The sequence below is a fragment of the Peromyscus leucopus genome, chromosome 4 (assembly GCF_004664715.2).
Source record: "Peromyscus leucopus breed LL Stock chromosome 4, UCI_PerLeu_2.1, whole genome shotgun sequence".
In the NCBI taxonomy this organism is placed as follows: Eukaryota; Metazoa; Chordata; class Mammalia; order Rodentia; family Cricetidae; genus Peromyscus; species Peromyscus leucopus.
In genome coordinates, this window is record NC_051066.1 from 148,783,730 (window position 1) to 148,808,980 (window position 25,251).

The 25,251-nt window shown below is 48.3% G+C and overlaps 1 protein-coding gene across 1 annotated transcript; it reads right to left on the minus strand.

Moving 5' to 3' along the window:
- Window positions 1–7,089: 7,089 nt before the first annotated feature.
- LOC114692709 (zinc finger protein 33B-like) lies at window positions 7,090–21,145 on the minus strand. The gene is made up of 6 exons (XM_028868636.2): window positions 20,833–21,145; window positions 19,426–19,665; window positions 17,470–17,513; window positions 11,807–11,933; window positions 11,234–11,317; window positions 7,090–9,670 (listed from the first exon to the last, which is right to left on the minus strand). Exons 3-6 carry the CDS (start codon window positions 17,482–17,484, stop codon window positions 7,887–7,889), a joined length of 2,010 nt encoding a protein of 669 aa, XP_028724469.2. The 5' UTR covers window positions 17,485–17,513; window positions 19,426–19,665; window positions 20,833–21,145; the 3' UTR covers window positions 7,090–7,886.
- Between the last annotated feature and the right edge of the window lie 4,106 nt (window positions 21,146–25,251).

Sequence of the window (25,251 nt, forward strand, 5' to 3'; positions counted from 1 at the left end):
CTGATGGGTTCCCTCCCACAGGATGGCTTACTGACCGTGATAATGGACCGTGTATTTCAAAAAGCCAGAAGCCAGAAAACAAGAAGAGGGAAAATACCCACGAGTGGAGTGGAAAAGCATAGACCATCAGCACCTATAAGAAAATGTGAGCCGGGTGTGGTGGCGCACGCCTTTGATCTCAGTACTCGAGAGGCAGAGGCAGGTGGATCTCTGTGAGTTCGAGGACAGCCTGGTCTACATAGTGAGGCCCTGTCATAGCAAAAATTAAGAAAAAAAAAAAGGCAAGAACAGAGTGAAACAGTAAAGAGCCTAAGGTAAAACAGAAGCATAAAATAGGTCAAATCCCTTTTAACACTATGCTCAAACAGGGTGGATTCTGTTAAACCCCCAAGTCCACCGAATGGGACTGGAAAACAGAGCTCAGTGGCACACCGAGGTTAGAGATTTCCTGTCATGCAGAACCCTGTGTGACAGAAAGCCGGCTCACAGCAGTAAGAGATTCAGTTTCCCTGTGTAACAAGACTCTAGGAGAGGCCGTGCCGAGGGAGAGGCTGCCCGGAAAGCCTCGAGTCTCCCACTGTCTGTTCCAGCTTCCTTCTCCCTCTGCACTTGTCCCGGACTTGGTGGTCTGCATGGTGGCACAACCCACCTGTGCTGGCTGTTGTGTCCATTTCATGATGACTGATCATGCCATTTCCTGTTTAAAAAAAAAAGTAGGCAGAAGATCCATATACCCCAACCCAGGCTTCTTCCTTGTCCAGGGATCCTGGCTTCTGGGCCACTGTGAGTGTGGGCTGGGGAAGAGGCCCTGGTGGAGGAAATGGGGTGTGGGGATCATTCACATAGCTTGTTTGTCCCCCCTGGTCCTCCTCTGCTTAATCCTCGATGTTCCACTTCTGTCCTGGCAAGCTTCTGGGCCCATCTGACCATGTGACTTAGCTAATGTGACAGAATCTGCCTCACTGTGGACTAGTTCTGCCTGCATGGCAGTTTCTTGTCCCGTGATCAGATGCTCTGTCCCCACCAGGTCCCAGTAGCACCCAGGAGCTTCTACTGAACAGTCTGTGCTTCTCTGCTGTGAACAACATGGCCTTTATCCAAGATCTCTAGTGTGACACTTAACTTTCATTGTCAACCTGACTAGATGGAGCGTCACTATGGAAACACCTCCCAGCGTGTCTATGAGGATGCTCCCAGAAAAAAAATCTAACCGAGGAAGGGAGACTCACCTTAACCCTGACTTCACCAGCGTGATGGACTGCCACCTATAAGCCGACGCTTCCTTTAAATCACTTTTGCCGCCATGGCAATAAGAAAGGCATCTAGTGCACCTGCAATCCAAGTTATCATTTTCCCAATGAGACCTGCCATAAACCTTACTCTCCACCGCCACAGGGCCCTGGCTTTGAAGCCCTTTGGCTGCAGTCTGGACCTGCTCATAACTCTTTTGTTCTCTGGTCCCTCTTAAGTACGGCAGCCTCTTCTTTTCAGTGCTCTGAGCTATGGAATCTGTTGTCTCCAGAACTCTCTAAGCACAAGGCGGCAGGACAAGAAATACGCAAACGACTCACCTCTCCTTTGAGAGACATCCAAACTATGACAGTCGGTACCTGCCCCCAAAGGCTCATTCCCTTCTCATAGTGAAAACGCATCCGGTCCTTATCCAAGGGTCCCATCTAGACTAGGTACTCTTCTGTTGCTGTGATTAAAACACCAAGATCAAGACAACTGATGAAAGAAAGCATTTACTTGGGCGTTCAGTTTCACGGGATGGGAGTTCCTGACTGTGGAATAAAGGCATGGCGACAGGAAGAGCTGAGAGCTCGATCTTGACCCACAAACAGGAAGCAGAGAGTGGGTGTGGTGGGAGGCTTTTGAGGCCTCAGAGCCTGCCCCGTGACACACCTCCTCCAGCAAGGCCACACCTCCTAATCCTTCCCAAACAGTTCCGCTTACTGGGGACCAAGCTTTCAGACATGTGAGCCCGTGGGGGCCGTTCTCAGTTAAACCACCACAGCATCTCAGTGGTCTCAGATTGCTCAAAAGCCCAAGTCTAAAGACTCGGCGGAAGCTCAAGGCTGACTTTTAACTGTGAGGCCCTGTGAAGTTCCAAACGGAAGTTACACACCATGGTGGGAGAGGCGTGGACTGATCACTGCCGCTGCGCAAGGGAGGATTGCAGGCATGGGAGAGAGAGGGGACCGAAGCAGGACTGGAACTCGGGAGGTGGGGGTGGACAAACATTCAATCCCGTTGCCCAGTGTTTGGCTTCTGGGTCATGTCGGTGGGATACAGGCCTCTGAAGGGTCACATGTTGGTGGGGTGGCGCCTCCAACGTCTTGAAAAGTCTGCCATACAGCTTTCCGGCTGTAGTTCTTGCAGTATCTCAGGCTCACTCAGCTTGCCGGCCCTAAATTCCTTGGCAGATGTTCACGCTCCTGACGCCTCTAACTCCCTGGGATCTCCAGTGCAGTTTGGCTTACCGCCCCCTCCCGGCAGCCTCCTACATTGCACTCTCAGGGCTGCCTCCAGGGATTCTGACCTGGCCACACACTGCCTAACTTTGCTTTGAAATCTATGTGGAAGTCTCCGGGGCCCCACAGCTCATGCACTCTACACACCTGCCTAGCAAATATCCTGTGAACAATGCCAAGGCGGGCTGCCAGCTCAGGCGGCAGCTGGGCCCCCCTTACACCATAGCTGCAGCCTCTGCCTAGAGGAGGCCAGAAAAGAAAGAGTAAGAAGCAATGAGTTCCTTATCTGTGTACTCAGTTAAAAGTAAAAACTGGTCTAGGGCCGCTGGCGGTCCACAGTTGCTAGGGAATAGGAGGGTGGGTGTGCAGATGGAGCCAGAGGATACTTGGGGACAATTGTGGAAGACTGAAGTTTCTGTTTTTCAGGTGGGCCCATACCGAGCAACGACAGCGTAACTTCCGGCCTGCCGCAGTGACGTCATCTTTCCTTAATCTACTCTTCCCTCCTTCATTCGCTGTTTCTCAACTTTTATATTTAGAATTGTGGCTCCCCAAGAGAGCCTTTTTAGGTATTTTTCTCTTAATTGATCCCTTTTTGGTGAAATTGTAACATCACAAATACGTTGTGCATTTATTTGCTCCTGTTGTATACGCATTTTTTTTTTTTTTTTACATTATGAAACTGATAGGATAGCTAAGGTTTTGCGTGTGGGGGGGTGTGGAATAGAAGAACAAAGTTTCACCCCATTGAGGGTGTCATTGACTCCTGGGGATACATGTGTTATCCCTCAGGAAAAAAAAAGAAGCAGGAACAAAGCAGTATGTAATTAAAATGTAAATCTACACAATTTAATTACCCGTGTAGTGGCACAACTAAGTCTCTGGGATTGTCTCCTCAGCACTGCGCACTCTTGTATAATAGATTAATGAAAGGGGGAGGGGTGCCGAGATGACGGGCGTGGGCGGAGCTTTCAGTCCAGGGAAGCTGCCGTCTTTACATTTGTGACCAGGGCCCTCCCTCTGCTGAGCGCTGTGGGAACGTCCTCCAGGAAGTCAAGTGTAGCCCCTTCATCTACATACCGCTTTAGCCTCACCAGCCACGTGTTGGGAGTCAGGTTTGGGTCTGATGTCCACTGAGGCCTTATGACATTCACAACCACATCGTGGTCAGTGGCAGCCTTGGGATTGAGGGTCAGTTCTCTATCAGCCCCAAATTCTACCCCCACTCCCCACCCCACCCTCCACCCCCACCCCCAGTCTGTTTTTATGGGCTTTAGAGGAAACCCCTTCTTAGGCTCCGAGGCAGAACAGAAGACCAGAGGTAGGCAGGAGTGGCTTCATGGAAGAAGTTGGTGACATTTAGGGGGCTGCTCCCTTTCAATGTCCCTGTTCTTGAAGGGGGGATGAGAATGACTTGCGTCAAGCCCTGTCTACACAGGCTTGCTGCGGAGACTGTTCCTCAGAGATGGAGAAATACTGGGGTGGGGTGGGGTAGCAGGAATCTCCCTGTGACTTCTCAGGAGGATGACACACCCAGGGAAGGTTACTAGATGTGAGGACCCAGGAGACCTCATAGATCTCAGAAGGGTTGAGTTTTCTGAAGGAGCCCACCTTCTTTCTTGGCACAATGTTGGGGAGGCACTCAGCTTCCGAGGGTGGCCAGCGATGAGCCTGCTCTATTAGAGCCCCAAATGGATAACGGCTGAGAGAGGCAGGCGGTCTATCATTCCGAGCCTCAGCAAGCAGGATATGATTCATGGTCCTTCTGGTCCCCTGAACTCAGGTAGCTCTTCCCAGCTGTCTCACTACCGGGAAACTAGTGATCACAAGGTGAAGGACTCAGAGATATGCACCGAGGACTAAAGAAGCCATCACCCACACCCCGGAGCAGCACTCCTCAGCCGTTTGCTGGCATTTCCTCACCTAAGCAGTCACTTACCCAGCCAGTCATTTATTGCTGGTTATTTATTGCCTATGCACAATGGCTCCTGAGGTTTCCTCCTGGGCCCAGGAGGAGAATGAGCGTAGCAGTAAACATTTAAAGGGAACATGGAAAAGAATAGGGAAACTGGCTGATTTATATTGTTTGATGAGTTATGTGTGGTGGGGATGTAGCAGGGACAGTCTTGATAGTAGATAATGGATGATATAGATCATGGATGATGTGGCTGTGTCATCAGCCTAGGGGGGTGCTGAAGGGCCCAGAGTAAGTCTGGGTGTTAGCCCACCTACCCAGCTTCTTCCATTGCTTGACCTTTGCCCTATATCCTCAATCATAGGGAGAACGGTTGGTTCAAAATTAAGACAAGACCCCAGCTGTGTCAAGAGCTGCACCAAGATAACCACGCATGTGGAGACAAGGTCCTACAAACCCGTTACGCTTGTACAATCACCTTGTTATCACAAATTGTACTACTAATTGTAAAATGTTATCACCAGCTGTAAATTCCTGGAATGTGCCTTCACCCAGGACTTAACCTCAAATTGTAAAATTTTTTTTTCTTATATCACCCCTGACACCCCACCCCACTTGTGGCTTTTGCTTTAAAAAGGACCTGCTCCTTCTGTTCAGGGTCCCAGTGCCAGATCCCAACCGGTCTATGGTCATAACTAGTTAGAAGTTCTGGTACCCCATGGTGATGGAATAAAATTGCTTCTGCTCATCTAATTTTGGTGAGCTCATCCTCAATATTTGCGGGACTCCCAGACCCAACATTGCTAGGGTTTGACTGTGTTCCCCAAAACCTTGTGTTGGAAAGTTAATCTCATGCAAGGGGGCCGTGTTCTGGAAATAAGGGCTGGATTAACAAGTAACAAAAGCCTGGGGTTTTGTTTTGTCTCTAGCCTCCCCCACCCCCTTCACTCTTCCTTCTACTCTCTACTGCTAGGAGAAGAAACAAGTTCTCACCAGATTCTGGCCCCTTGGTCTTGGACTTAGCCTCCATAACTCTGAGAAATAAAATTGTCTTCACTGTAAACTGATCAGCCTCGGATACTCTGTTAGAGCTGCACCAAGAGGCCTAAGATAAGCAAGGGCTAAAGCCACAAGTCTGTGCCCAAAGTTGTCCCCACCCCACCCCATTCATAGAAACCCCGTATGACATCTGTGCCTGCAGCCAGTGAGCTCCACGCACTGGCAGCCAGAGGACCTGGAGACCAGACAGGACACACCAAAGTCGGATGGAGAAGACATACCCTCTTCATCACTTCCCGTTCTGCACTCTGTGTGCTGACTACCTCACACTTGGCTTTAGCATGAAGAAGGAGGAGGTAGATGAGGAGAAAGTAATCCCAAAGACGACCGAGTCCTCCGAGGGGGTGGGATGTCACAGAACTTGTTTCTCTGAACAGACCTTGTCAGGCCTTAACAAGAAGAGTGGGACACAGCTCTGGGAAGGGAAGTTGTGCCCGCACACACGTGGCGGGGCTAGAGCCTCGGAGGAGCTCCGAGGGCGTAGGTCTTTCCTCTCCTCTCTCTGGAAAGGAGATGCCATTCTGCAAAGTGTGTCTACTCCTTTTGAAAGCCAGACTTTTATTTTTCAGACAATTATAGCTCCACACAGCTTGTGGGGCTGGGGAGATGGTTCAGCAGTTCAAGTCTCGGTGTGTTAGGAGGAGGACTTGGTTTTGGATGCTCAGAACCCATGTGTCAGGTGTGTGTGTTGGCGGGGGTACAGGGGGGTGGGTGGGTTGTAATTCCAACCTTCAAAGGAGACAATGGTTTCCCAGAGCAAGATGACAGGCGAGACTAACCACATCAGTGAGCTCTGTGCTTGATTGAGTGGCCTTGTCTCAGTAAGAGCAATCCAGGATGACTTCCGACATTAACCCCAGGCCTCCACATGCACAGGGCATATATGTGCATCCCCATTCCCACATACATGTACTCACACACAAGCAAAACATTCCTACACACATATGAAAAAAGAAGAAATTAATAAATGAAGTAGCCATCATGTCAGGTGCCTATGAGCACAGCAGAGGCAGGAGGTTGAGAAAACCCCAATCGCAACTTTCTCTGAAGATGTGTGCTCTCTCTCCACCTGGGATGACTCCACATCCCATAGCTATCATCTTTAGTCTCTGCAGATGTCATGTCCAGATAAGTGGTCAAAGGTGCTACCACTCTTGGTACCCTGATCATCATCCTACAATCCTAAAACCAGGCTTTTGTTGCTGCTGCTGCTGTTTTGTTTTGTGACAAGATCTCTCTACATAGCCCTGGTCTGGAACTCACTCTGTAGACCAGGCTAGCCTCAAGTTCATAAGGTCCACCTGCCTCTGCCTCTGAAGTGCTGGGATTAAAGGCCTGCACCCAGGTCATAAATAGGATATTTAAAAGTTCACCTTCCCCCTAGACAAAATTCCAAAGAAGTTGAATTCAATAACATAGTCACACAACTCACCATTACAAAGTCACACTTTATTGGATAGATTTAAAAATACATATAGTTGTTATCTTTTAACTTTCAAATTCCCTTTTCAACTGACTTTAAATTTTTCTTCTTCCTCCTCTTCCCTTTCTTCTCTTTTACAAACCACCTGTTGCTAGATTTAGTGTTTCTGTTGTTGTTGAAATTTTATTGTATGTATTTGTGTGTGTGTGTGTGTGAACATGTGTGTGGTACAGTGCGTGTTTGGGGTCAGAGGACAACTGTGTGGAGTCAGTTCTCTCATTCCACCTTTACATGGCTTCCAGGAGTCAAACTGGGGTCATCAGGCTTATGTAGCAAGAACCTTTACTACTGAGCCAACTTTCTGGCTCCTGGACATAGTTTTTAACTCAGCATTCAATGACCCCATCTTTAACGTAGAGATTTCTTGTTCATGCTGCTTCCGTTAGCTGTTCCTGGCATCATTTCACTTCCAATGCTTAGATTCCTATACGTTTTTTGTTTGTTTGTTTTGCTTTGCTTTTTTGGTCTTTTCCACTGTGGTTCTTTTTTCTTGGTCAGTGTCCTCTTTACTATGGAAAAAATTAAATAAACTTCTGAGAAGCAAAGGAGAGAATCCGGTGAAGAAAATCAAGATGGGTAGGCAAAAGATGGCTGTTTATTACAACTGAATCAGCAACCTAAATTATCCTTGTTATGAAAGATCCATATTTCATTTTCTGTTAAGAACAGATGGCGTTCTGTTATCTGTCATGTAATGAGTTTCACATCATATCTGAAATATAACTTCTAGTTAGACAGTATTTCCACAAGGACATTTTTCTCCATAGTCATTAAAATTATATATTTTTCCATCAACAACATCGAATACCTGTTGGAAGCATTCCCATGTTTGAAATATTGTTATGTTTTCAATCCTACATTAAATCTCTAGTTTCTTTCCCCAATAACCTGTTAGTGAATACTTTCCTACACTCGTTGTCATGGTAGCACCCCCACTCTTGGATTTTGTTGATGTTCAATGAGCTTTGCTTGTTGATTCTGGTATCTGCCCGTGAAGGCTCCTGGTGGACGCTTTCTTCTTGTGTGTTTTTCTCTGGTGCTTGGTGAGGGCTGACCTCTGGCTGAAGTTTTTTCTGCATTCATTACATTCATAGGGTTTTTCCCCTGTGTGAATCCGCTGATGTTTTGTGAGGGCAGATTTCTCGTAGAAGGTTTTCTCACACTCGGGACATTTGTAGGGTTTTTCTCCGGTGTGAGTTCTCTGATGCACAACAAGGTTGGACTTGACACAGAAGGATCTCCAGCACTCACTGCATTTGTACGGCTTCTCTCCTGTGTGGGTCCTTTGGTGCTGCGTAAGGTTCGATTTCACGCAGAAGGATTTCCCACATTCATCGCATTTGTACGGCTTCTCTCCTGTGTGAGTTCTCTGGTGGACTTTGAGGGCAGATTTTTGGCAGAAGGCTTTCCCACACTCTTTGCATTCATACGGTTTCTCTCCAGTGTGAGTTCTCTGGTGTTCAGTGAGGTTTGACTTCACCATGAAGGATTTGTCACATTCCTTGCACGCATAGGGTTTTTTCCCCGGGTTTGAGCTCTGATGTTGAGCAAGACCCGCTTTCTTGGGACAGCCTTCCTCACATTTGCGACACTCACAGGCTTTCTGTTCTTTGCAAGCACTCTGATTTTCACCAAGAGGTGACTTCTCGCCTTCCTCACACTCGTCGGGTTTCTCCTCCACGGAGGACGATGGTCTCTGATGTCGAGAGCTTTTCGATCCCCTGAGGGAGGGGGCTGGGGATTTCTCACACTCATTTCCTTTGTGGCTTTTTCCTCTTGAGCTAGTTCTCTGATTTAGGGTCAGACGCGACTTCTTTAAGGCTGTTTGGCTGTTGGCACACTTAGGTCTTTCTTTTGTGCAAGTTGTCTGGTTCTGAGTAAGGCCTGTATTTCTGTGAAGGGTTCCCCCACATTTCCCACAGCCATGGGTCTTTTCTCCCACATGAATTTTCTCACTTTGGATGTGGGGTGAGTTTCTTAAGGCTCTCTCACTTACATTACATCCATCAGGCTTTCCTCCTGGTTGCATTCTCCCCTGTCTGGTAAGACCTGATTTCTCACTAAAGGACTTCTCAAGCATATCACATTCACAGTGTTTTTCTCTTATATGAGCTCTTGGATGTTCATGTTTTGACTTCATGCATGAGGATTTCCCACATTTGCTGGCCTCTTGTGCCTTCCTTTCTCTAAGGGTTCTTAGAAAAGACTGGAACCTGATCTTGTGAGCAGTGGCTTGCATGCATTTACTATCCTGAGAGGGCTCCTGTCCTGTGTGGACAGCCTCGTGTATAACAGAGGCTGTCTTTCTGTGTGAGTTCTTCCCACAATTTTTATGTTCAGGAAGTTTTTCCAAATGCAAGGTCTTCTGATGTTGAGTGAGGTCCTCGACAGGACGGTGGGATCTCTCCCTTTGCTCACTTTCACAGGTTTTGCATCCTATAGGAGTTTTTTCACACTTAGTACCAAGGGACCGAGACCCACCTAAACCATCAAACTTTTTTGTTGCATAGTTTTTGTTATCAGTAGTTAATCCTGCAACATTTTCCAAGCTTGTTTCTGTTGAGCGACACTTACAGTGCACTTCTCTTGAGGCCACCGAGTCTGTGGCCTGATAAACTGTTTCCTTTAGAGCCTTGCTTCTTTTCTTAGTTAGTGCTTTGTTGTTGACAAATAAAACTTGACTCAAATATTTGTCTTCGTTTTCCTCACTTGTTGTCATGCAGTCGGCCCTCCAGACTTCTAGAAACATGAGAAGTTAACCGTACATTATCCATCTAAATGCGATGTGAAAGGAAAGGGGGCATAGACAAACGTCTTACACTGACTCAATTCTGGGGTTCCTGACATGCTCTCCTAGAAAGGCAGCAGTTCTAAGCAGGCATTTCATCCACCTGTTTCCACTGGGTAATGTGAGAACAGAGATAAAGATGCACGTTGGAGTAGAAAGGGGAAGAGAACGAGGAAAACAGCATCAGGAGCTTTGGATTGCTACAAACACGACCACCAAATGGGTGGAGAGCTGGGATAAAACATAACTGGGAACAAGGAGTGTCAGGCAAAGGCCTCATCCCCTGAAGGAGGGCGTTAAAAAACGAGGCAAAGGCGGGAAAGACGAACAGTGAGCCCAGGACGACTGGAAGACACCCAGTGGGAGTGTCACACCCGATGGCTGCAAGAGGCGCTCTAAGCCACTCTCCACGCTTCCCCTCTTCTCTGTTCCATCCTGCATCCCAACACCCAAGTGAACCTGAGAAATCACTCATTTCCTCAGGCCTCAAGGTCAGGGGTAGGCTGGGCCTGTTGTCATGGGGAGACATGAACTGTACATGCCGTATTCTGGACTGATATAAAATGAGGAAAGGAGCTAAGTACTAGGAGGAGTTCTGCTTCTCACACTGAGCACACCTTCTGTTTCTGAGCCTGGCATGGATGGAGACCCCTCAGATAACCTCACTCCGCCCACCATTCCTGTGCAGAGGTCCATTTCCTCCAGGCAGCTTCAGGACCTCCCAGAAGCACCCTGGCCATCTCCCTCTCCACCATCTGACCTGAATTCTAGCAGTCCTGACAGTTACTGGCCCTCAGCTGTACAGATCAGCTACCCGAGCCTCCAGATGGAAGTGGAGATTTTGCTCTGTGTCCTCCGTATGAGAATGGGACTGGCCTCTGGGAGACACTTAACAAACGCTTGTCAAATAGAAGGCTACGTGAATGAATGTGTGAACTGTCAGAGCATTGGGTGCTGGAGGCGATACAAATTATAACTACAGAGAGTCTAACAGAGGCAAAGGGGTTTGCTATTATTGATTGATTGATTGATTGATTGGTTGGTTGGTTGATTGATGAGACAGGGCCTTAATGCATAGTCCTGGTTGGCCTGGCACTCTCTGTGTAAGCCAGGCTGGTCCACCTTCCTCTACCTCCCAAGTGCTTTTTTTCAAAGGTGCGAGACACCACACATAGCCTACAAAGAACATTGGTACTTGCGGGGGTGATATCAGGCTGTGAGCATTTCTCTTTATCTCTTTGAAAATTCTAGAGCCTCTCAAAGATTCTTTTTTGTTGTTTATCTGTTTGTTTTTGTTTGAGACAGGGCCTCCCATAGCCCAAGCTGACCTTGAACTTCTGACACGCCTGCCTTAGTGCTGGGATGACAGGCCTGTGCGGTGATGCCCCATTTATGCTGTGCTCGGGATCAAAGCCAGGGCTCTGTTCCTGCTAGGCAGGCACTCTACCGACTGGGCCCCGATACATTCAAAGGAACCAAGCCTTGCTCATCTCTGCCCTCTTCCTTCTCCTCACCTGAGAGGCTGCCACCTGGAAGTTCCCAAGGAACGTCTCCCTGTTCCAACTTGCAGATCAGCTCAGGTTTGGTCACATCGCACCCTGTGATGGGAAGATGACAGGGCTTGGCAAAGCTGCTCAGGACAGAGGGAAGGGTACGCGATGATGAGGCTGTGGTGTGTTTCACCAACGCCCCTGGCTAAGTCCTGGGGGAGGGGGGAGGGGAAGAGGGAGGGGTCACATGGGTTTACCTTGTCCCTGCTCAGACCAGTGGCTAAGTCCTTAGCTAGAGGAGCAGGCATCTGGTGAGGGACCGTACACAAGAGTGCAGACAGAAAAGGGCATCAGATGCCCCCCCACACACATACACCCCAGGAGCTGCAGCTTCAGGCAGTTGTGAACTGTCCCATGTGGGTGCTGGAACTCAAGTCCTCTGGGGGAGCAGCAAGCACTCCTAAGTGCTGAGTCATCGTCCTAGCCCCAAGCTTAAAACTTTACCCCGACACTTCCCAAGATAGACACACAAGCTGACGGGAGCAGCGTGGGAGGCGGGGCTTACCCACTGGGAGCCGCGTGGGAGGCAGGGCTTACCCACTGCTTGCAGGTGCTTGTAGGTCTCGAGCATCACCTCCCTGTACAGGCGCCTCTGGGCAGCATCCAGCAACTGCCACTCCTTCTGAGTGAAGGTCACAGACACATCTCTGAACAACACTTGCCCCTGCAATGGAGCAGTGGGGCTCAGTCGGGAAGGCTCAGCACAAAGTAACCGGAGAGACACCTAAGGGACGAGTTACCACGGCATTCCAGAAAACAGCTCAAGGTTCCCTCATAGCACAATCTGTGTGATGTGCTTCAAGGAGAAATAAAATCACCGCAGAAACACCAGGCAAGCCAAATTCACAGCTTAACTCATAAAGCAACAGTGTCTGCCTGGGCCTGGTCTGGCCGTGGAGGACGCTTAGGAAAATAAGTCTGGGAGCTCATTTTTAAAGATCTTTCAGACTTGAGATTTTCCCTATGCATACAGACACTGGGAGCAAGGAACTCTGGGAAATGTGCTTTTCTTTAGCTCACATGTCACCAAATGTGTGTGTGTGTTGTGTGTCTGTGTAGATATGTGTTTATATATGTGTGTGTATACATATGTGTGTATGAGAATGTTTATGTGTGTGAGTCTGTGTGCATGTATGCTCATTCCTGTGTGAAGGTGCAGACCCACACATGCCACGATGCGTGTGTGGTGGTCAGAGGACAGCCTTTGGATCCGTCCTCACCTCTGCACCTACTTGGAGACGGGCTCTCTTCAGCCTGTGCACCCCAGGCTGCTGGCTGGGAGCTTCTGCACTTTCCTGTCTCCACCACCCGTCCCCTGGTCGGGAGCATGCTGGGATTTCTGAGGCTTGCACCACGTCACCTGACTTTCACACGGGTTTTCAGGATGTAAACTCAAGCTGTCAGGTTTGGAGGGTAAGCACTTTCACCCACTGAGTCCTCTCCCTGGTACTAACTGGCCAGTGAGCATCCTTCACCCACATTCTCCTGCCTCTGCCTCCCTGTGCTGGTATTGCAGGCGCATGTCACCATGCCTGGCTTTTTAACACGGGTGCTGGAGATCTGAACTACACACACACACACACACACACACACACACACACACACCTCCAAAAACCCAAATAGCTATTCCAGTATTTTTCCCAGCACACCTCTGGCTTGGCCTGTTCACTTCTCGGGATGCATAGCCCTTCCTGGGGATCATCTCTCTGGGTAGTGGAGACACACAGTCAATTCAACAAACACACCTAGATTTATATTTTGAAAGCAACATCCCAGAAGCGTATTGGAGAGTGAAGAACTGATTCTTGGGCTGGAGAGATGGCCTGGTGGTTAAGAGAGCACTGGCTGCTCTTGTAGATGGCCTGGCTTTGAGTCCAGCACCCACAGGGTGGCTCACACGACCCTAATTTCGTTTCCAGGGGTCAAGTGCTCTCTTCGGGACTCCTTGGGCCCAGGCATGCAGACAAAATGCCCACATACATTTTAGTTTAAAAAGAAAGAAAGAAGTGGCTCTTCATCACTGCTGATATTGCCCTCCCCGGTGGCATCTGGCAACATCTGTGGACGGTACACTCGCTAAACTGAGAGGGTGTTTGCTGCCACCTAGTGGATCCATCCAGATACACAGCTAAACACCCTGCAACAAAGGACTACCCCACCCTGAGTGACCAGGTTAGGAAATGGTTTCAATGAGAACTAAGACTGTGGTAATGGACTGGTAACTATGGTAACAGACTGGTAACTATGGTAACAGACTGGTAACAAGCCTTGTTGCCTTGGCAGTAGGGATGAGGATGCTGCATAGAGTTGACCAGGGAAGAGGAAGAAAGGAGCTTTGAAGGTAGTGAGTGGACTTGGTGCTGGGGCCTCATATTGTCCTAACACGGGATTGAACATGCATCAGGGAGAGAGAGACGGTATGAGGGAGAGACACAGAGAGAGGTGGGCTAGGGAGGAGAGAGAGAAGGTGAGAGGGAGGGAGGGAGGGAGGGAGGGAGGGAGGGAAGGAGGGAGGGAGAGGCGGCGTTCCTGGGTGTGTTATACTCTAGGGATGGGAAACACATTCAGGTAGAGATGTCCAGGTGACAGGTGGACATAAGATAAGTTTGAACTATGGAGAGAGATAAGGGACAAACCCACAATTTTAGAAACCCACACTTTTAGAAATCATGTCTATTTCAGCAGCAACCAAAACTGCCAGGAGGGAACTTGTCCACAAAGAACACGGAGGTTGGAGCAGAGGCAGATAACCAGTGGAGACAAAGAACAGGCCCTGAAGCCCAAGAAGGGACTGGAAGTAGGGCTTTTGGTCCACAGTGGTGCTCAGAAATGACAGATTCCAAGAGTGAGCGACTCTCCAGTTCATGTCACATGCTCCCTTCTGTCCCGTGGTATCTCGAAAGAGAAGCATGTAAGCCCCAGGCTTACCCCCACAGAGGAGTGCAGGGGAGGGCTGTGGGCAGGCCAGAGCTTTCTATTAGCTTCTGGCAGGCAGTGAGGGGGTGGCAGGCACCTCAGGTACCTGTTTGCCTCATACCACAGGCACAGGCTGGGCAGTGCCTCGGTCTCCCTGCAGGGCCTAACAAGGGCCTTTGAACCATGACCATCAGATGGACTGCCAGACCCTGGGCAGGTACCCCTGAGGGTTGATACTCAGGAGATCATTCCCTAGGACAAGCAGGGGACTGTCCCCTGAAGTCTGTGAGAACCTTGAAGCCAGTCAGGAGCCGAGGACTGTGCATAGTACCCTGACATGGTACTACTTTTCTTCAGGGCCATTATGGGGGGAATACACCATTAAATAGATTCTACTCTCTTTGTCAGAGGAGGGGACTTGCCTCCCTGTCTCAATTCATACAGTCTGAAGGCAACATTCTAAGACATCTCCTAGACCTCACATGAAAAGCCCCAGGCCAGGCATCTACCTCAGGGGAAAGCTGCCTAGGGAGACTCAGCTCCATGCAGCAGAGCAAAGCAGGGCAGTCACCTGGCAGCTCCATAGAGGCCTCTGCAATCCTCGGCACAGAGAAGGCCTATGACCTGAGAGAGAATCACAGTCCAGAAAGCAAGCTGGAGAAGGGACTCCCAGACCTCAGAATAAATGCGGCATGAGTAAGAAATCGTAGCCGAAGAGCCCTGAGATGGGGAGACAGTAAAGATGAAAATGAGTTTAAAATACTGAAGAGGGGGCACTGGAGAGATGGCTCAGCGGTTCAGAGCACTGGCTGCTCTTCCAGAGGTCCTGAGTTCAATTCCCAGCATCCACATGGTGGCTCACAACCATCTCTAGTGAGATCTGGTGCTCTTTTCTGGCATGCAAGCAGAATGTTGTATACATAATAAATAAGTCTTTAAAAAAAATACTGAGAGCTGGGGGTATAGCATAGCTCAGTGGTAGGGTGCCTGCCTGTAGTATACAAGGCCGTGGGTTCAGTTCCCACCACTGGGAAAAACTTAGATGGCAAGATATCTCAGTGGGTAAAGACACTTGCCACCAAGCCTGAGGACCTGAGCTGGGTCCTCAGAACCATGTGGTAGAAGAAAGAACTGACTCTGAGATGGGCCCCCTGAAACCCCCCTTGTGCACAGTGGTGCACACTCCCCCAAATTAAATTTTAAAAAGGTATTTTTAATTTGCTTATTTTATGTGCATTGGTATTTTTGCCGTGGATATTGGGTGCCCTGGAACTGGAATCATAGACAGTTGTGAGCTGTCTGTCACGTGGGTGCTGGGAATTGAACCTGGGTCCTCTGGAAAAGCAGTCAGTGCTCTTAACCATTGGGCTATCTCTCCAGCCCCCTTTTTAAAAAAAGGTTTTTAAAGAAAATATTTACACATTCAAGTCAGTGTCTCCAAGTTGTTGTAAGGATGTGAGAAAAGAAAAGGCATGGAAATGCTAAATATTTTGTTGTTGATTTGGGGAAAAACAACAACATCCTCAGGAAAGCATGAGAACGGAATGCTCAATGAACAAGCCTCTTCTGGAAGCTGGGAGTGAGGAGATGGAAGTGAAGGGACCCAGACGGTGGGCGGAGGAGAGGCTTGGGGAGGATTTCCGGTGGCCTGGAGAGAGAAGAATTGGTAAGGAGAATGCAAAGGCAGGAAGAACTGGGGAGTCTTCAGGATGGGGGCGGGGCTTCTCTGAGGGGGCGGGGCTTCTCTCTGAGGGGGCGAGGCTTCTCTCTGCGAGGACAGACGTGAGCCAAGTGGGCAGACTGGAGGAAGAATAAAAGAGCTGGCATGATGGCCTGGTTAAGTGACACCAGAGGACAAATGAGAAAGAGGAGGTGACAGCAGTTACGAAGTCACAAGAGCCACCCACTTGTTCTCCCCCTGTGCCTGGTGATACTGCATACTGTCTTTCTCCCAGTGCTTGGAGGGCTTGAGGCCAGACTCCCTGAGCCACGCCCTCATTCATAGGACTGAGCAGAACACGGACATTTCAGACACCCAGGTTCAGAGGGCAGACCAGCAGTCACGCTGTTCGCCACAGCCTCCATCCAAACTCAGCAGAATCCCAAAGAGAACAAAACCCACCGGCAGGCAATCGAGGCAGACAGGCCGGCCTGCGAGCGCTGTTCTGCCCCATGGGAGTGCAGGCACAGAGCCACGAACTGTGGCTCCCAAGCCTCCAAGCACCCGGAGGACAGCTGCTACCCGGAGTGGTGCTGAGGCTGAAGCAGGCCACACACACGCACGCACGCACGCACGCACGCACACCCTGGCCATCTGGGATGAAGCCATAAAATCAACCACTGAAAACAGAACACCTGCTCCTCAGGAGGAGCCACACAGTCAGCACCAGCGACCAGCAAAGGGCGCCTCAAACTTGCTTTCCACCTAGGTGGGGCTGGAGTTGATAATAAAGATGCGGCATCAGGGAGCAAAGACTCAGATTTTTAAAAAAGGCTTAGCATGTGGGCAAGCTAGAACATAAAAGGACGAAAATGAGCTCTCAGAACTTGTACTTGAGGTGGTCTCCATACGACCAAACATCTAAGATGCAGTCTCGGGATTACTTCATATGAAGAGCTGATTAACTGTCTCCAGCCCTCAGTGAAAAGGTGTGTATATAAAAGTGTGTACTCAATAGTGCTGCCAGACTCACATAAACTAATCCAGGGAGGGAGATGAACAGTGACTAGAGCGTTGTACATTGTGCATAACACCATAGAGGGGCCAGCGAGCTGGCTCCGTGGGAAAGGAAGCTTGCCACCAAGCCGGACCACCTGAATTTGATCCCCATGACCCAGAGGGTGGAAAGAGAGCTAACTCTGACCTCCCCATCAGCATCGTGGCTTGTGTACACTCCTCTCAGCACACACATAAGTAAGTTAGTTAATTAAAAAATAATATTACAGTCGATCAACTATTACCATTTTGTCATTCTATGCCTTAACAGGGAATGCAAAAATGACCAGAAATGCATATTGAAATTCAAATGACTATTGTTTAAGTAGGTAGAGGGTGTGCTACAAATGATTGAAATATGTGTCACATAGGAAGACACAGAGTGGAAAAGAGAGAGCATGTAGATGGCTGTCTATCAAACTGACCCTGTGCCTGACCACGTGACATCACTGTCAGTAAAACCATGGCGTGAGGAAAGTGGGGACATGACCAGATGAGTAAGAAGGACTGGCAAGGAAGCCTGGTTACCAAAAGTGCAAAACTCAGGAGGAGCGAGCGGGTGATTCACCTGGGTTGTGGTCATGTCCGTCTGTTCCTGGAGAGCTGCAGAGGCTGTGGAGAGAAAAGGGGGCAGAAGCCGTGAGAAAGACCATCACCATCAAGCTCCTCAGAGTCTTGTTAGAAACCATTTGTATGTGCTGACAAATGACCACCTGGGGGTCCGACGTCACCCCGACACTTCAGACGGGCCGGGTAGATGAATGCTCAGGAAGTTTTATCACTACCTGGAGCTCAGAGAAAGGGCTTTTCATCGGGACAGCCAGCGCTGGCTTCCTGCCGGCCTTTCACAATGACCATGGCCTCTTTGGGTCTGACAGCGAGCAAGCATGCAGGGCATGAAGTCAAGCTGGGAAAGAGGCGGCAAGGCAAATGGTTAGAGCAGCTAACTCAGGTCTTCAGTCCAGTTGCGTGTTTTGATGTGTGGGGTTTAATCTTACGAACGGAGTGTAGCGGTATATCCAGCACTGTATTCCCAGCACTCAGGAGGCAGAGGCAGGAGGATGGAGCATTTGAGATTAGCCTGAGCTACACAGAAGGCCCCTGCTTCAAACAAACACTACAAAACAATAAGATAATCTTATAAAGGAAGGTGGGAAGGAGAAAAGTATGGATGTGTGTTTAAGTGCATGTGTATATATGTACGTGCGTGTGCGTGCTGGGGGTGGACAGCCAATGAAACGGTCCCTCCCTAGCTCAATCTGCAACACACACTCAGGAGTTTCTATGCTGTTTTCTACTTTTGTACCGTTTTGAATATTTCTGTAATAAAAGGTGTGAATCAACTTATAGGTTTTGCTTTCTTTAAGACAGGATCTCACTATGTAGCCCGGCTGGCCTGGGACACTCAATGTAGACCAGGCTGGTTTCAAACTCAGAGATCCACTTGCCTCTTCTTCCCAAGTTGCTGAGATTAAAGATGTGCAACATTGAACCTAGTGTGTGTAAAACAGTTTAACAATGAAGATGTTATAAGTATCTGTTGATTTACAGTTTAACAATGAAGATGTTATAAATTTCTGTTGATTTACTTTTCTGCATATATTTTAACTCCTTAGCTCTGGAACTCAAATCGTTTATTTTTAAACAATTTATTTTTTCTTCTGTGTGTGTGTGTGTGTGTGTGTGTGTGTGTGTGAACATGTGTGCAAGGGCCCACTGAGGCCAGATGATATCCGATTCCCTGGAAATGGAGTTACAGGTGAGCTGCTTGATGTGGGTTCTGGGAACCCAACCCAGGTCTTCTTCCAGAGCAACAAGTGCTCTTAACTGCGGAGCCAGCTCTCAAATCCTAGCTCGAGGGATGTGTAGGAACTGCTGACAACAGGGACAGTGTGCTTTAAGTCAGCTCTTTGGTTTCAGTGTCTCCAAGGGGGCTTTGTTCTGTTTCAAGAGACTTGACTTATCCACTTAGCTGAGACATGTGGACAGTGGCCTGGGATCAGGGGGTCTCAAGGATTTGGTCACTAGCAAGTCTCTTGCAGGCAGATGGTAAGAACCTAGTTACGATGCCAGGGACGAATAACACTTGTTCATTGCTGGAGTCTGGCAGGCCCTTCTCTAAGCACTTTTCAGGTGTGGTCTCACTTAGTCCTTACAGTCAAGTATGATGTAGGTACCACAGTGCCTCCATGAGGAAATGGAGGTGAGGAATGATAGAGCTATTCTTATGGAGGGCTAAGTTTCAAACCCTGGCAGACTGTCCCTAGAAACCATGTAGTTAAGGATTGCTAATTATGAAGCAGAATGACATGCCCCCTAAAACGGGAGTGGGTGGTGTGGCCCTGAAGTCTAGCTGTGCCTGTGAGTGTGCAAGAAGGTTGTGGGAGGAGCTTCCAGGAGGAGGAGAGCGCATCTGCCTGCACTTGCACCTCCTCCTCCTCTTGTTCCCTCACCCTCCTCCCACGGAGGTCTCTATTCCAAGCAGCCTGCCTCTTGCTCGCCTCCCGTGGCTGGCCCAGCTCACCTCCTTCTCTTGGAAGCCGGCCCACGCTGCTGCCGCTGGACAGGTGTCTAGTGATAGGACGTTTCCCAGCACAAGGCTCAGCAGGCGCTTCTCGAGCTGAATGTGGACTCTGCCTCTTTCTTGGGCTTCCGCCCTTCAGCTGCACTCAAGAGAAGAGGGGTCTCCCGTGGGGAGAGTCCTGCTTCTGTGTGCTCTTCTTTTTCTTCACACGATCTGTGATCCAGAGAACTTTGAACCTGACTAGAGGGAGTAAATTCAAGGAACTGGAGCCTTTGGCTGAATCAATCAATTCCCCCTCCCCTCTCTCCCCCCACCCCAATCACTGCTCTCTACAATAGTGGTTCTCAGAGTGAAAGTCCAGACCAGTGTCGACACCATCCAAACCATTCAGGAAGATGAACTTAGAGACCTCTCAGCAGACGGCAGGAGCTCGGTACCCAGCATCGGTTGGGCCCAAGCGCATGGCTAATTCTGGTACAGACTCTGAAAACTGCTGTGAGCCTAACTTAGTAGTCTGCAAACTGCAGTGGGCACAGACAGGTGGCCCAGGCAGAAGGGCTAGTCATCCCAGGAGCCCTTAGGGATGACTCAGTGCAGACAGGTCCAGTGGCCCTTGGGGAGGAGCCATGGGTGGAGAGAGAGACAGAGACAGAGAGAGAGAGAGAGAGAGAGAGAGAGAGAGAGAGAGAGAGAGAGAGAGAGAGAGAGAGAGAGAGAACAGCTAGATTGAACTGAGCTTGCGGTTTGGAAATAAACGATTCGGGGGTTTGCGACCTAGCTCTCTCCCGCAGACTATGCCCTTCACCCCATCCCCAAGTCGGTCTTCTCTGTTAGAACAGGGCTGTTGGGCTGCAACAGTGACTTTCAGAGCCAAATGATGCATAGGGCTTAATGAACAGGGCACGAAGGCCACTTTCAGGTCCTGAGCAAATGCCACCATCCCTGCTAAAGCTTATCTCAGGCACTGCCCAGAACACCCTAGAGGCAGGTTCAGGGAAGAACTCCCATGTACAGATGGGGAAACTGAGTCTCAGATTCCTCTTCTTGCCCGTGGGGACTCAGTAGTAATGCTAGAACTTGAGCTAAGCCTCTGAGAGCCGCCTTTTGAGCTACAGAACCCTCACTGCCAGTCACGAACAGGTGTCATCCCATGAAGCGGTGGAAGTCACTCGCCAGTTGCTATGGGGCTCGGAACCCCAGCAGGTGGCTCTGACATCCGAATGCCTTCCCCAGCTCACTTTATCCCGACCTCCGAGCCCGTGCCCAGTCTCTTCCCCTTGGAGAAGCCCACCGCCACCAGCGCGAAGCCCACTCAGGGTCAATGTCAGGGTCCCCCCACGACCTGCGCAGGTGCTGGCACGCAAAGCCCCCGAGCCTGGCAACGCAACCCTCCAAATTGGCTCTCACCGGTGGGCGCGCCTGACTTGGGTACCGGGTCTCTGAGCGACGCTTGGACCCTGAGGATCTGAGGGTTTCCTCCGAGCGCAGCAGGACGCGGGAGCGAACAATGAAGATGAACTGCACATGCGCAGCACAGCAGCTAGGGACCCGTTCCCGCGACCCTCTTGGCCTCCATCACATTCCAGACTCCGTTCCCAAGGCACCCGCGCCCCTCCCAAAGAGAAGCAGAGCTCCTGCTTAGTTGGAGAACTGTGCCAAGCCACCTGCAGGCACCACTGCCTCAGATGCAAAGCCACTTGGAGAAGAGTCGTGTCCACACCACGTGAGAAAAAAGCAAGGAGGTGAAGTGTTTATAGGAAGCAAAACCACGCATTCCTATCAAAGATCAATATGACCCTCAAGTTTTCTCTCCTAATGCACATGACATCTGCACACAAAACTGGCTATCAAAAGTAATGCCCCAAGCTGGGCGGTGGTGGCGCACGCCTTTAATTCCAGCACTCGAGAGGCAGAGCCAGGCGGATCTCTGTGAGTTCGAGGCCAGCCTGGTCTACAGAGCGAGGTCCAGGACAGGCTCCAAAGCTACACAGAGAAAACCTGTCTCAGAAAAAAAAAAAAGTAATGCCCCCAAACCATAGACAAAATCAAATACACAATTCAAAGGGGCATATGAGCAAAGGAGCCAGTAAATAATTTCCTTTCCCAGAGATGACCGTGGTTAATATTGAGTGATATGTTAAGATTTTTAAAAAAGCTGAGTGGTAGTGGTGCACACCTTTAATCCCAGCCAGCACTGGGGAGGCAGAGGCAAGTGGACCTCTGTGAGTTTGAGGCCAGCCTGGTTTACAGAGCAAGTTCCATGACAGCCAAGGCTACACAGAGAACCCCCCCCCCCAAAAAAAAGATCAAAAAGAAAGTGTGTGTGTGTGTGTGTGTGTGTGTGTGTGTGTGTGTTTTCATGTGCATGTGACTGTAGATGTCCATGGAGGCCAGAAGCATCAGATCCCTTGGAGTTGGAGTTACAGGCAGTTGTGAGCCACCCTAACTAGGTGCTGGGAATAGAATTCTGGTCCTCTGCAATCATTAAAAATACTTTTAACCACTGAGCCATCTTTCTAGTCCCTGGGCAATACTGTTATTGAAACAGGACCCTAGGAGTTTAATTTTAGATATTTCATTAAGCATATTAATCATTTTCTAACAGTGCAGGTGTGAGTGCAGGTACCTTTTAAGTCCAGAGAAGGCTCCAGATGCACTGGAGCTGGAGGTACAGGTGGATTTGGGTTGCCGACATGGGTGCTGGGAACTGAAAGAGCAGCCCCTGGTCTAACCTAGACCCATCCCTCCAGCCCCTGGAAATAACTGAAGACGCGCAGGTCAGCATACTTAAGGTGATGCACAAATTCATGACCCTTTGTCTCTTCTGAGAGTGACAATGGGCTGTAATAGGTGGCATTCACTGTGGCATTCAGCACCTAGATCTATGGTTCCCAGTGCTGGGCAGAACTCTCAGGAAAGTAATCATTGCTCGCTGCTGGGTGCCATTAAACCTGGAGGTTGAGGCTGGGTATGGTGGTGGATGCTTTTAATCCCTATGCTCGGGAGGCAGAGGCAGGAGAATCTCTATGAGTTCACATCCAGCCTGGTGTACATAGAGAGTTAGTTCCAGGACAGTCAAGAGCGACTCTGTCTACACCACCACCAAACAAGCAAGCAAGCAAGCAAACAGAACAACACAAAACCCTGGGACTGCCAGGCCAAAGGAAGGAGTCTATTCTCCAACGGCAGCTCAGTGAGTGGTTCTATTCCCGTGGCACCTCACTGTACTGTTTTACTGAGTATATCTAAATTTCATCTGAAGAACCAAGTCCCTAAATAGCATCGGGCATTTCTAATTGATAATTTAGAGTACTCTTAATTAGACATGAAAATCGCCCTTGCTTCTGGCAAGGACAGTCTTAAACCCAAAAGTTCATAAGAATTCCTAGTAATATGATAAAGGTGAAATGTCCATGTAGGAGGCTGAGTGAGAGAGGAGAAATGAAGAAATCATAAAAAAAAAAATCATCTTAGGAAATTAGGGGGCAGGGGGTGGGGTGGGAAAGGAGCAGTGTGCATGCTGTAGCATGTACCTCATGTGGATGGGACCTGATGTTCTGTGAGTCACCAGGCACTCTATAGGAAATAGAAAAAGATTATCTCATTTAATATATGGGCAGGGATCAACAATAGCACCTACCAAATACATGACTCAAAGCTTTTACTCTAGAAAAATGTCAAAACTCATCTTAAAAAAAAAAGATTGGAAAATATATTTTGTAAGTATATGAAAGAAATGGTTTACTGGCTCCCTTTAATTATCTCTTACACATTTGTAAGAAGATCACAGTCCCATATAAATGATCTATGGCTACAAAAGACTAGTAATAAAAGGGAAATGCAAATGAGGAATAAATATGCAGAAGCTGGCCATAAACTACAGATAAAACTGCAAGTGTTTAAATACTTCTTTGCCTTCACAGTAGGCAAAGATTATAAAGAAATATGATATCCAGGGTGGTTGAAATTTGGAGAAATGCGCATTCTCATAAATATCTTCCTGGAATGTAATTTATAGGACAATTGGAGGCCTCTCTGTCTCAGGGTTCCAAAGGAGCATGTTCTGTGGACACAGCTGTTCCATCTCCAGGGTTATGACCTAAGGGAGTAAAGTCCAAAGATGCATGGACAGCCACCTTCCTCAGTGCTTGCTGATGTCATACACCAGGGGGAAATTAAGTTACAGAAACTATGAGAAGCCACAAAGTGGGATATAGGACAATCATTAAACACTGCAATGTAGAGGATAACATGCTACTGTATAATACATGGAAGTAGATAGAGCTTATAATGTACTTTTAAAATTTGTTTTTATCATTTGTAATTGTGTGTGTGATTTATTATGTGTATAAATCATTCTATCAGTTCTATCTATTCTATCAGTTATATACACATTCTATCAGTTCTATTCCTCTAGAGAATAGAACTTTATTCAAAGTTCTCTAGAGGAATAGAACTGATAGAATGTGTATAGAAATATAATATGCATATGGGATTTATTAGAATGGCTTATAGGCTAAGTCCAACAATGTCCAGCTAGTCCAACATGGCTATCTACCAGCAGAAGTTCCAAGACTCTAGTAGCTGCTCAGTCCATGAGGCTGGACATCACAGTTGGTCTTCAAGGCATGCTGGAATCCTAAGGAAGTAGGCTTTCACGCCAGTGAAGGAATGGACAGACTCACAAACTCAAGCAAGCAGGCAAAGGCTGCAAGTTTCCTTCTTCCAGGTCTCACAAAGGCCGCCAGAAGGTACGGTCCAGCTTAAAGATCCAGATTAAAAGAGGGCCTTCCCACTGCAAATAATCTAATAAGGAAAAACCCTCACAGATGTACCCAGACACTTAGGTTTCGGTTAACTCCAGATGTATTCCAGTTGACAGCCATGAATAGCCATCATATGGTGTGTGTGTGTGTGTGTGTGTGTGTGTGTGTGTGTGTGTGTGTGTGTGTGATATATATATAGGGGGATATAGACAGGTGCCTCCATATTCCCCCGAGCTGGAGTTAGAGCTTTGTGAGTCTTCTGATATGGGTGCTGGGAACTGAACTCTCTGCAAGAACAGTATGAGTTCTTAACTACTGAGACATCTCTCCAGCACCTTACAATGCATTTTAGAGTAAAATACACTTTATTTTTAAATTAATTGTGTGTGATTGTATTCATCACTTTTTTGTTGCTATGATAAAACACCATGACCAAGGCAACTTATAGTAGAAAGAATTTATTTGGGATTTTCCAAATAAATTCCAAAAGGGATAAAGAATCCACCACCATTTAAAAATAAAGAATATAAGCAATGTTTTTTTTTTTTTTTTTTTTTAAATCATCTACCCCTCCTAAGGGTTTGAAAGTAAATGTAAGTAACAAATACAGGTACAAAATTGAACCAAAACATTTAAAAATCTCACCCATAACAAAAGAGAAATCTCTGAAGAGATTTTGTTTATAGCAGTCTGCAGAAATTCCTGATCTGCATTATTTAGCGCTAACCTTCGGTAGGACCCAGGATGGGTGGGCCACCCTGAGGAGTGGGAATTGCCATTCCCTGTGGAAGGCATCACTCTAATGTTGCCTCTTTAATTTTCCCAGGGTTAGCATGATGTATTTAGTGTTTGCCGCTAAATTAACGGCACAGTGCATTACATTGCTTGTTTAAGTGTCTTTGTTGTGCATTATGGCACCTAATTTCCACTTCAAAGTAATTGGCCTCCGTGAGTCTTTTTGTTTCAGGCCCCTAAAAGCACTGTCACTTAATGACTTTGAATGAGGCTGGTGTAGCGATTAAGTGATTTACAGTTTTAGTAAAAGTGAATGCTAAAATGA